The sequence below is a fragment of the Streptopelia decaocto genome, assembly GCF_964273445.1.
Source record: "Streptopelia decaocto genome assembly, chromosome: 6".
NCBI classification, from domain to species: domain Eukaryota; kingdom Metazoa; phylum Chordata; class Aves; order Columbiformes; family Columbidae; genus Streptopelia; species Streptopelia decaocto.
This window is the reverse complement of record NC_138660.1, coordinates 31,546,505-31,558,956: the sequence shown is the minus strand read 5'-3', so window position 1 is coordinate 31,558,956 and position 12,452 is coordinate 31,546,505. Positions and strand designations below refer to the sequence as shown.

The following is a 12,452-nucleotide window of genomic DNA, read 5'->3' as shown; positions in this document are numbered from 1 at the left end:
ACCAAGTGGCCAGCCCCTGCTTCCATGACCTGTAAACTCTCCTCTTCTGCTTGAGCATACCCAACAGATCCTTATTCAACCACATAGGCCTCCTGGCTCCCTTCCTTGACTTCCTACGTGTAGGGATGCTCTGATCCTGAGCGTGGAAGAAGCAATCTCTGAATGCAGTCCAGCTATCTTGGGTCCCTTTTCTTTCAAGCAGTCTTGCCCATGGGATTTCCCCTAGCAACTGCTTGAAAAGGCCGAAGTTAGCCCTGCTAAAGTCTAGGGTTGAAATTCTACTTGCTATTCTGTTCCCGCCACACAAGATGCTGAACTGCACCATCTCGTGGTCACTGCAACCCAGGCAGCCCTCAACCTTTACTGCTTCGACCAGACCCTCCTTGTTAGTGAGGATGAGGTCCAGCAGTGCACCTTGCCTAGTCGGCTCCTCCACCATCTGCATGAGGAAGTTCTCATCAATGCACTGGAGGAACCTCCTGGACTGTGGCTGGCTGGCTGAATGGTCCTTCCAGCAAACATCAGGGAAGTTAAAATCACCCACAACAACCAGGGCCTGTGACTGTGAGGCCACTCTCAGCTGCCCATAGAAGGCCTCATCAACTTCCTCAGCCTGATCTGGTGGCCTGTAATAGACACCTACAACAGTATCACCCCTGCCAGCCTTAATTCTGACCCATACACTCTCAACTCGCTCCTCCTCCACTCCTGGGCAGAATTTAGTACATTGTAGTTGCTCTCTCACATAGAGAGCAACTCCACCACCACGCCTGGCTGGCCTGTCTTTCCTGAAAAGGGCATAGCCATCCATGACCACATTCCAGTCATGTGAACTGTCCCACCATGTTTCTGTAATTGCCACCAGATCATAATCTCACAACTGAACATAGGATTCTAACTCCTCCTGCTTATTCCCCATGCTGTGCGCATTGGTGTACAGGCATTTCAGGGAGTGAGCAGAGCACACCGATTTCTCCCTAGGGGCGTAGGAGGCCACCCGGTCCTCATCAGTTTTAGAATGCTGCCTGACTGGGACAAGCCCAGCTACAACCCCATCCCCCTTCGAGCCTAGTTTAAAGCTCTCCAAATGAGCCCAGCTAATTCCTGCCCCAGCATCCTTTTGCCCCTGCGAGATAAACCTTTCCCACGTAACACTATCCGGACTGAAGTCTTATAAAACCAGCCATACAGGTCTCCTCCCTCTGCTCGCTCTTCATGCTAATTAGGAAGACTCTTCTGGAAATGGGTCTGGGGTCTTCAAACTAGGGGAAAGTTCATGGTATTGACCAGAAGTGAGCTGTCTTGCCCGTCAGGGGTAGCTGTTGGTTCGTGGTTTCTTCTTGTAGTTGGTTGCCCGACAGATGGTTCATCTCTATCATCCCAATTAGGCAATGAGACCTTTTACAGCAACACTGTTAATTGTCTTTATCTTCCAAGGTGTCTGCCTCCATGGCCATAAAACTTCGGGAAAGATGAGGTGTCATCTATCTCTTCCTCCCAAAGTAACAAAACCCAGACGTTTAAGGCATAACAAGGTCTTTGTTCTGCTATGCATGGGGGGAGTGCTTCAAGGTTGTCACAATACCAAAACCATATAAGGCTCAAACCTGTCTCTACTCAATATTTCTCTGTTGGTGCACAGACTCCCTGCAGAACTCAGTGCTTCACCAACACCTGGACCTGAAAACCTGTCCTTCCCAGTGGACAGACCTGTCCTGGAGTCACCCAAGTTCATATCTGAAAACAGATCTGTAATGCAACAGGATGAGAAAAACAGCAAGATACCAGAGCAAGGCAAGACGAAAGCTCAGGTGAGCAAAACATGAAGCTGTAATAGTGCTAAAGCTGTGAGGAAGAGCTACCAAATTAACTATCTAATTGCCTTCTAATTACCAATGAAAAAGAAATTTAATGGGCAGTTTCACCTTCCTGTTAATTTCTCACTTACTGAAAAAACTGTGCAATCTGAAAACTTAATGAAGCTTGATTTTTATACCTTCCCAAGATTAGTAACTAACTCCTTGATATTCCGTGACTTGTAGAAGTATTTGTAAGAATATTTGCTCTGTTTCTTTTTTCTTTACGAGTTGTCTGAGAGTAGCACATTAAAGCCTGGCTAAGACTGGAGTCATCACTCTATTCTGACAGTAAAATATGCTGTCATGTTCTCCTACTGCAAGCAAATGTCAAGGAAGAATGCCTTATTTCTTATTATGTTCAGGCCATTTTTGTCACCATGGCAATAGCAAGAGGACAGAATGGGCCCTTCTTAAGGATAAACCCAGAGTGGTGTCCACTCCAACTAAAATATCTCATGCATAAAAGCTCTCCACTAATCCATTTCCAGGTTCCCTATATAGAAACAATGCTAGAGGAGTGGGTAGAAAAGTATAGATAAAAATAATTACATAGCAGTTTTTTGTTTCTGTATTCATTTGAGAGGTTGGTAACTCTGCACATACTTGGAATATAGGGAACACTGGGTTGTATTCAAACCAGTTCGTGTCATCTACTTACCTTGTTGTTCTCAGAAGCCAAGGGTGCAGTAACTAAGGACTAGCCTGTGCATGTCAAGTCAATCCTTTGACTGCTTCTCTTGTGCTGCCCTTTGGAAGACCTGTCTTTTAGGACTGCTGCCCAGCTTGAGGTATAGTGCCAGCCAGCACATATCTGTAGGAGAAGTTGTAGGCAGACATTGCTTAAGCGTGTCATTTTGATGGCTGGCATTTGTTGTTTTAGAGGACAGCAAGACAGGACTTGCATCCCTGTAGTGGGATTCTGTCACATGTGTTGCTCTCTTGTTCATTTTCTTTCTGGGCTAAGAATTCTTTCTGAGCAGTTTTATACTGATTTCCAACATTTACGGTGTAGATTATTTCAATGTTGCTTAAATAGATGCAGACTGTCAGTTCAGTTAGGGCTTTTAATAGAATCCATGAGGTTGAACGTCCCAGGAACCCAGATCCTAGTCTCATAATTTCCTGGCAGCCCTGATTCCAACCCACCTTATCCCATAGTTCTATGGCAGTTTCCTGGAAGGTGTTTGTCCCCCTGACTTGTCCTCCTACTGTCCCCTGCGTGGCCCACAGACTATTTCCTTCCATCCAAAGATCAGGAATTTTCTTCTCTCTTTTACATCCAGTCTCACTCCATGTTCTTGTCCCAAAGCAGTGGTGTGACTTGGGAGAGGGTGGTCCCAAATCAGAATATTCCATTTTGCAGAAATTCTAGGGAATTAGGTTTTTTTCCTAATTGAAAACAAAACAAATTCTCATACACTTAGAATTTGCTGCAGAACAAAGAATTTGTACTCTAGAGTAAATGTTCCAGTCCGTTCTAATAGCCATTAGAAATACTTTAATGCATCAATTGATTGCAATCAGTTCAATAAAATAGTTAACTGGTAAAACTGTAAAACAGACCAAATCCCAAATGTGCTGTGCCCTCTTATAGCAAAATTTGCATAGAAAATGAAATGTTATTGCTGATAATATTACAAACAGATACTTTTTTTTTTTTAATAGGTGATAGCTTCTTTTGAAGCAGATGTGTTAAAAATGCACGAATCCATCAAAAGCATTCACAATGAGAGCAGGTAGGTAAATGCGGTAGGATAATAACTGAAGACTGGTGGGCAATGCTGCTCCAGTGAAGAGCTAGAATACAAATTATTCAGAGTTTTTGAGGTGTTGTTTTTGGTTGTTGTTTTGTGTTTTTTTTTAAATCCTGTCTAATAGGGATGAACAATAGAAACTCAGCAACAAAAAATTGTAAGTGGAGATGACTGGAAAAAAAAATTTGGGAAAGCAAAACATTCTGGTTGGCGTTCGTTGCATTTCTGCAGTTGTTAGATTATATTTCTGAAAGTCATTTTTAAGGGAAAGAATGTTCATTCACATAAAAATATCAGAATAGTGTACTTTTTCAAAGTTTTCTCTGAAAAGGGCTTAATCAAAACAAATTTCATAATTCATAGGAAGTTTTTAAATCAAGGTAGAATATCTTTCTATAAATATCTTGTAAGTCTTTTTCTTTCACTTTTGCTTTCCCCTCCTTCCTTTTTGTGAATATATGAATGTGCTGTAGATATAATGATGTCTGTGACCACTGAAACCAATGGAATTACAGCAAAGTGTAGAATGTGATCCTGAATATAGTATCTTCTTTTCCTTCAGTCTGTTCAGTTCCCTCTGTTTCCATTTAGTTTCATTCTAAAAAGTCAATGTACAGTTGCTGATCCAAATTCACACAAGTGCACTCTGAGACAAGGGCAAAACAACTGCAGTTTCCCTTACCTCACTTTCTGTTTTCACGTGGGAAAATAGAGAGATATGGTAAAGATCTTCAGCTTTAGTTTAGATTAGCAATAGGTGAGAGGATATCTGGGAAACCTGCTTCTGAAATACTGCATCATCCTCTGACCTGCTGCTTATCATATAATGAATGAATGAATGACATTACTCATGGGAAGCTCTTTGTTCTTATTTGTGGACTAACTTCCAGCGTTTATGTGCCTGTTCAGAGAACCGGGCTCTGAGTTTGTTGAAGGTAGTCAGCATTTTACAGTAAAGACCCATTAAATGCTGTTATAAGGGAGATTAATATTAATTTTAATTTTAAATGGTCTGACTTGTTATTCTATTCTTGCCATAATTCCAGTGAAACTGATGGGGCTCTTGTCTGTCAGCCAGTGCATACCCAAAATAAAGCGGATCAGATGAACTTCTGAATATAACTAAGCAAGGGAGAGAACTATTTCAGCTGTGTGATATGAACCATTTGTTTTATTACTGTAATGTTAACAAGATTTTCTGTCTGTCTCCACCTCAGGTGTGCTTCTACCCTAACTTCTTAGATAAATCCCAACCCTAGAACAGAGAAATAGGTGGGAGTTATGTCATACTGTGCTCTGAGTAGGTAATTTCTAAATCTCTGGTGTGCATGTAAGGGTGGCATTTCTCATTGCAAAAGTCACAGTTTCCATTCAAAGACAAGTGACCTGTGCATAAACTAATGTTATCATCAAACAAGCTGCACAGAGTAGCAGTAGCAACTCAGTCCAAGGGGCAGAGAGGCTGCTTTTACTCCTTTGTTGCCAGGGGAAATGATGGGAATCCTTGGCAGGTCAAGGTGTTGCCATAAGTAGTTTTCTTCTACACAGAGGGACTGCTATGATGTCTGTCCTGTTGCAGCCACCTTTGTGAGAAAGGGAAAACTCTAAGATGCAAGGCCCAGTCCTGGCCACAGTTCCTCTCAGCTCATATCTTTCTTCATCTACAACACTCCTGTTCTTGCTAATTCCATGAATACAACCCAGTTCCTGAACTACTGGCCTCTCACCCCAAAGCTGACAAAACTTTCCTTAACTGACAGAGAAAGTTTGTGCTACAATGTGAACTCTTTTCCTCTTGTATTTGCATGACCCAGCAAAATGCTTCTGTGTTCCTGGCAGGTACATGAAGAAGCAGTTCAGCCAATGGAAGGATAAAATGCAATTTCTTCACAGCTGCCAGGAAGACAAAAGATGCAAAATAGAGGCAAAGCTCCAAAGACTGCGAGCAAGCCATGAAAACCTGCAAATGAAGCTGCAGCAAATGAAGCAAGAAGTAAAGGTATAGTGATAAATATACCAAGAATCTTCTCAGTTCTGGGCAGCTACTGAACATTAACTACTCCTTGTCCTGCAGACAAGCACTCTTGATACTAGTTTGTGCACCTTCTGCTTGTCTGCTCTGTCATCTTAGGTTCTTGTCTCCAGAGAAAGCAGATAGGCTCTTTGCAGCACGGATTGTCTTGTCATTCCGTATATATTTTGCATTTAGCACAGAGATCCACGTCTGGGATGTTTAGATACTACTGCAGTGAAAATAATGAGAGGGTTTTTCAATAAGAATGAGAAAATGCTTTCCAATAGAAGTGTTAGATACTTCATTTCAGTCTTTTCTTTAGAGAAGAATCCTGTGTTGGCATTGAATAAATAAAATACTCTTTTGTCATTCCTAATTGCTGTCTCATACTGGGATGTAATATAGACCTCTTACAGAAAATTTTTAATTTCTTTTTTTTTTTATTGGCTCTTGTTAATTTCAAGTATCTCTGAGGTTCTAAAAAGGCCTTATTTCACATGGAATTCATACATATTTGTCACCTACAGCATTTTTGTAGCATTTTCTGTAATGCTGCGTTTAGAGTGTTTTTCAGGGATAGTCCAACATAGAGAAAAGCCAGATATGTCTGCAGTGCACACTTAGCTTAATATCACTTATATGTGGCGTCCAGGATGAGCTGGCTTGTCATACCATCCTGTGTATGTGCCGTGACACTGACCTGTCCATGGCATGTGGGAATGGCTGCACACACGCCATTAACTGCCCAGTGCATCCCAGTTACATCAGACTCAGCATTCACGCAGTGGATGGTATTTGCCATCATAGTTCTGTCCAGAAAACCTGAAGTATATTTGTGGCACTGACAACTGACCTAGTTTTGAAATTTGGGTGTGACGTGTTTGATATATGCTTAATATACACATATCTTTCCCTTAGTTTAATATTTTTAGAAAAATTTTCCTGCAAATTTGTCTTGGAATATTATTATTCCCACTTTTCAATGGCAGTAAAGCCAATGTCTTCAGATTTGAATTGTGGGAAAAATGGCCATGTAGATTTGTCCCAACTCAAACACAAGGTTTTTTTATTTCTGAAAAGAATTGGTTTAGTTCAACAGAAATAAAAAAAATCTGAACCAAAATTATTTTCTTATCTTAGTACTATCAGCAAACCAAAATATCAATTATTTTCACAACATAGTTTCTGTGTTTTATCTATTGTAGATGATGTTACAGTCATCAGAGCATCCTTTTACACAGTGTCAGAATGTGATGCCAAGAAATCCACATTTCCAGCTGGAAAGAAGAATGCAGGGTGGGTTAAGTCCTGCCAGGATAAGGCCTGCTTCCAGAACATGTGCAGACTGGAAATCTTTGAATCCCTCCAACTCTGCAGATAGAACGCAGCCTTTACAGACACCTGAGGTTCCCACTGCAGTGGACTTTATGTTCTCAGAAGACCCACTGGAGTCAGTGTCCCTGCAGAGTGACAGACCTTTTATGGGACAGTATAAAAAAGCAAAAGAGAATCAAATGTATCTGGCTGAATTGACAGAAAATTCCCTCAGTGGCACTGAGAGAAAAACAGTTCTTACTCCCACTGCAGTGCAGATACCACCTGATGAGAAGGAAATCAGTGAGGAGGTGGAACTGCAGCAGCTAGTGATGAAACTGAAGGATGCATTGTCTCTCCGAGCCCAACCAGGTATAAGTTCTCCCAGTTATCTTGACACTGTCTTCTCACCTTCATCCAGTTTACTCTGTAATATTGTTCATAATAATTTAATCCTCAGAGGAAACTCAGAATCTTGCCTTTGCCATTGTGGAAGTATTCCAGCTCTATAGGGTAAGGCAGAACATTTTCTGGTGAGGTGGACTCTAGCCCCTAATATTTGAATAATTTGAAACAGGACGAGTCAACACGCGTAAGAGGAAATCAGTCTCCAGTCAATGAAGGAGCAAACATACTGATGAGGCCACTGGAGATCTTTTCCATTGCCACTTCTGTGACACTGTAACTGTGGCTCTAGTCCCAGGCAGACTTCCAGCAGTACAAAATTCCTTGGTAATCAATGGTCATACACAGCAGGCCTTTGTTCAACACTCAGGATGCCTCAGGTTTTATGATGAGGGTGTAATAAAGAGAGTGATGGAAAAAGCTGCTGTTTCTACAGGGTTATCTTAAATTAGAGATTTATAAAGAGTTTTTGAGGGCTCTGGCATCATCCAAATTCTCTGAAAGACTTAAAATCTGTTCTACTTTTCAGCTCAAGAGTCTGCTTTGCAGCAGGAGTTCTTCTCTACAGCTGAACGGGTTTGCAGATCCTTTTGTGACCTCATCAACCAAGTAACGTCACCAACATGTAAATGATGGAAACTACTATTCACTTTACAGCTCCACTGAACTATTGAAGGTAACTGATGCCACGTCAGATTCTTTAAAGTGTCACAAATGTTGCATTGTAATAACTCAGCATAACAGATTTCTGCATTTACTAACTTCACCATGAACCATAAATACTGTTAAAGAACAATGTTCCTTTTCTATTGGTGGTTTCCAGCTCCAGTGTGGTAGATGTTGGCCCAGCTGATAAAAATCAGCATGTCTTCATTAATATTGCACTGGCTTTCACAGCTGTCCTGCCCTGTCCTCTTTTCTTACTGCTATATAATTGGTAATGACTTGTGCTTCAGAAACATTTATTTTTGATATGAGAGTTGGCTTGAGTCAACTGGTTTCAGTGATGTATTTTCTATCACATCAATGTTTCTTAGACTAAAGGAAGGATTAAGTTCTTAACTGTTAGACTTCTCAATACTTGGTATTTACATATTCATATTTATCCAAACTACTGAATTCACATTTAAAGAAAAAGATGCTTTGAACATTTAAAGGAATTTGATTCCTTTAGAAAAACCCTTCCATTATCAACTTATACATTAGTATAGAATGGTTAATAAGAATGTAACGTTCAGTATAGAATGGTTAATAAGAATACAATTTTACCTACAACATCTAAAATGCAAGAAAAGTAAATTTTTCCTTAGTTACTAGTACTTCATATTTGATGGAACATCTAAAACTTCCAGAGTGTTAAAAATACTTATCAAGCCTGTACACATACATGCAGGCATATATATGCATGTAAGTAAACATAAGCTGCACAGGAGTTTGTAAACACAGATTATTTGCTATAGGTAGCAGGTTAGTTGAAGTTGATTACAAAGCATCTATTAGGCATCAGCAGGGCAACAGGCTGGGATTTAAAAAGAAAGGAAGACAGCATACAAAAAAAACATTGCATACTGCTTTGATCCATTCGTAAGGTCTAGGTTCATTTCTTATAATGATGGGTGAGTGAAGGCCTTCGAAAGAATTTAGATCATTCTTAGAAGAAAAATAATAGATGCTCACTGCTTTCCTTTCATTACTTCTTGTTTGCTGCCTGTTTCCTACAGCAGTACAACTCAATGAGATACATTGGTATAATCTGTGATGATAGAGAGTGTCATCAAATGCATATTGGTTTAGTGACCGCAGCTCTGAAAGTTGAGATAAGGAGTTGAGATACGGCACGTTAATGCTTTGCATGTTATTATCAGATGTTGTACTTCTTTGGATTGTTAACTGTTTGTTAAGTGACAGTGTAAACTAACGGCAAATTTACCAAGTGTGATTCCTCAGCAGTGCAAATCATTGCCTGTTTCTCTCTCCTTAACTGTTGATACGCCATGGTCAAGTTTTCCTTGGAATTGTGCTGTCTCTCTTGTTGGTGACAGTAACAAGGAGAACATTTTTTTCTGATAACGCACAGCAGTATTTTAAAGATCTGAGAAATTTAAATGATTCAGTACCACTTCAGAGAAAAAAAATCATAGATTCAGCCACTTACTATCATTGTTCTGCAGGAGGTACATAAAAAGTAGTGAATGAGTATGTGCATGTGGGCTCTAGACCAGTGATGGTTCAAGAAAATGTGCATACTTCTAAGGATTTTCGTTGAATCACTAGAATTATACCAGCTTTCCAAGAGAGAAAATAGTCCTATTTTTAACAGGATTTTTTCTATGATTACTAATAAAATAAATTTAGTTTGGGTAAAAGCAAAATCTCTTTTTGGAAGCTTTTGGAGAAAAGGCAGGTAAACTACATATTCTGAAGCTTTGTTTCCTGTATACTCAAACAAGATTTAGGCTGATGTGATTGAAAAGGCCAATGAAAAGTGCAGTACTTAAGAAAAGCTGCTCATCAGAACACTTAATTTTCCAGGTAGATTTTCCTGGTCTTGTATTTTTCAGAATGCATTATAATCACCAAGATAAAGGGATTGTCTTACTCTTATTAAAATAGCTAGAAAACTTGTTTTCTGTTGGTAGCATCTCATCTACCTTCTTGAAAGACCTTACACTGTGGTAGTGATAGTAAAGAATATTTCTGCTAGTTTTGGTCACAGAGGGCCTTAATTACAGATAATGCAAACACTCAATTACAGCAAAAAATAATTGTATGCAACTGGAAAATAACAAGCAGTTTGTCTCTAGCAAAGGAAGAGTGAAGAGGGTGAAAAGAAATTAATTGAGGGAAGAGGACCCTAGAAGACAAATAGTGATGAGGCCACTAGAATGTGGGTACACTAATATTATCACATAAACATACAGCGTGAGATAGAAGCTTAGTAGCTTTTGGAATATACCAGTGCCAAGAGCTACAAACAACAAACCAAGGACCTTAACTGTTGATTATGGGAATACATCCATCAGCTTCTCATGAGGTTTTAAATCTCCTTCAGAGTGAGTGCATCTGAAATAAAATTGATCGGAAACAGTGACATCCAACAAATTCCAGCTTGGTCCAATGCAACATAGAGGAGGTCTGGAACACAAATTCTCAAAAATAGATATTCCTGAAGCATCATGAACTCTTAATTAATGGCAGCATGTAAAAACTCAAGGAAGTGTTTTCCCTTGCTATTAAGCAGTTGTTTAGCTGCCAGGTCCCTATAAGATGAAAAAGACAAAATCCTAAGGCCTTTATTTTGTCGTTACTCAGTTCAGCTAACAATGAAGCAACCTCTGACAGACATGTTCATCCCTTTTTTCTTCAGACACACTCAGACTAAGAAACAGTAAGCCAGGAACAGTATCTGCAAAAACAGTTGTAGCTCACCCCAAGATCTGCCATGAAGTTTTCAGAGGAGAGTGGTGGGAGGCAATATCCTGCCTGTAACCACAGGGACACTTTGAATTATTCCTGTACAGCAGATCTACTTGCATCTCATACACCACTTGCTTTTTCTTAACACAGCTGTGCTAGAAGGTCCCAATTTAGAGTCAGTGAATGAAGAGCAAACATCAGCACCATCTGATTGTGTTTTCATCCCAAACTGTTGAGACCTGGATTAAAAGCAAGCAAGACCTAAGTTATAAAATAGACTTGAGCTCTGAGACCTTCAGAAAGAAGAAACTGGCTGACATAGGAGGTCCTTTGGGAACTCTATCACTTGCAGGTTTATATGTAATTAATTGAATTCCCTTTTTTATTTCAGCACAATTAATAACACAGGTTGTCTCCTTTACATCACCAATTTCTAAATGTTGTCCATAGTGTGACCTATGCTAGAGATTCATCTGTTTTCTCACTCTTTCTTCCACCTACTAATCCTTTCCTGCCCATTTCCTCAAAGGCCTAATGAGGCTATAGCCTGTTAATTAAGAAGCCTGCTGAAGCAGAGAAGTATTGCAAATTTGTTTCAGCTCAACATTAGCTTGGCCCACAGTGGAATTTCTCTATCTCTGGTGGTATCTGAACATTTAAATGGCTTGTTGCATGCACATATTCAGTGCCATCAAAGCTGATTGCCCTCGTATAATTTTTGTCTGATCAGGATTTCACCCATTAGGAACTATGTTTACGCTATATTTTGTTTAGGCCCAATAACCATTTTAAGATTTGGTTTACACTATTTGAACCTACTTCTGCAAGCTAATGAATACCCAGCAAATTAGTTTTTATTTTGGGCATTTAAAAAAAAAAAAAAAGCAACCATTGAGCTACATGGTCAGGGAAAGAAACTTTGAATGAGCAACTAAATGTTGTTGCCCTAGAAAGCTGAACTTTGTAGTTGCATTCAGCCAGGCAATGGAAATATTTCATTTCATCAAAGCATCAAATGTTACCTGCCCAAAGTTATGCTGTATTAGTTTAATATCAGATTGCCTGTTAGAGTGATCAATAACAGACAGAGAAAAATTATTTGTCTACACTTGCAAACTAAAGAAGCAAATTCAAATTATGTATGAGAATAATTTTGATTAAACGCTTTAAGTGAGAATGAACATTTTAAGTGACAGTTTTAAGAATTAATTTAGGGAAAATACTGTAAAAATATGTGAAAGCAAACAGAAGAGCTAGTAAAACCTGTTAACTCTTTTACTCTTGCTGGAAAACTGGAAATTTTTTTGAAGGTATTTTAAATATAAAAATATGTACTACTTTAGTAGGATGATGTCTTTCAGCAGTGTAGAGCTATGCATTCGATAGAACATCACCATCTCAATTCTAATCCTGTCTTGGAGCCAGCGGAGCTTTTTGGCAACTTCCTGCTCTGCTCATCCATGTTTTACTGAAGGATCCGTTATTTCCCGGTTTGGCACCCAAAAGACAATAGTTTGAATAGGCCACATGCATTACAAAAAACCTGCCGTACACACAGAGCAAAGTAGGCAACTGCTTATAAATCATGCAGTTTATTAAGGAGACTGAATTCATACGTAATTAAAAAAACCCACAAGTCCAAGTTAATCAGAGATACAGTGCTTGTAGTTATAGGCCTTCTTCCACCAT

General features: G+C 39.5%; 1 protein-coding gene across 1 annotated transcript in view; it reads left to right on the top strand.

The window, feature by feature from the left end:
* The window catches only part of DYTN (dystrotelin), a 54,675-nt gene that overhangs the window by 14,575 nt on the left and 27,648 nt on the right, over positions 1-12,452 (top strand). The window contains exons 10-14 of the mRNA XM_082055769.1: positions 1,643-1,811; positions 3,525-3,595; positions 5,453-5,612; positions 6,833-7,313; positions 7,876-8,022. Coding sequence (XP_081911895.1) covers positions 1,643-1,811; positions 3,525-3,595; positions 5,453-5,612; positions 6,833-7,313; positions 7,876-7,979 — 985 coding nt within the window. The 3' untranslated portion in view covers positions 7,980-8,022. The remainder of the gene's footprint in view (positions 1-1,642; positions 1,812-3,524; positions 3,596-5,452; positions 5,613-6,832; positions 7,314-7,875; positions 8,023-12,452) is intronic.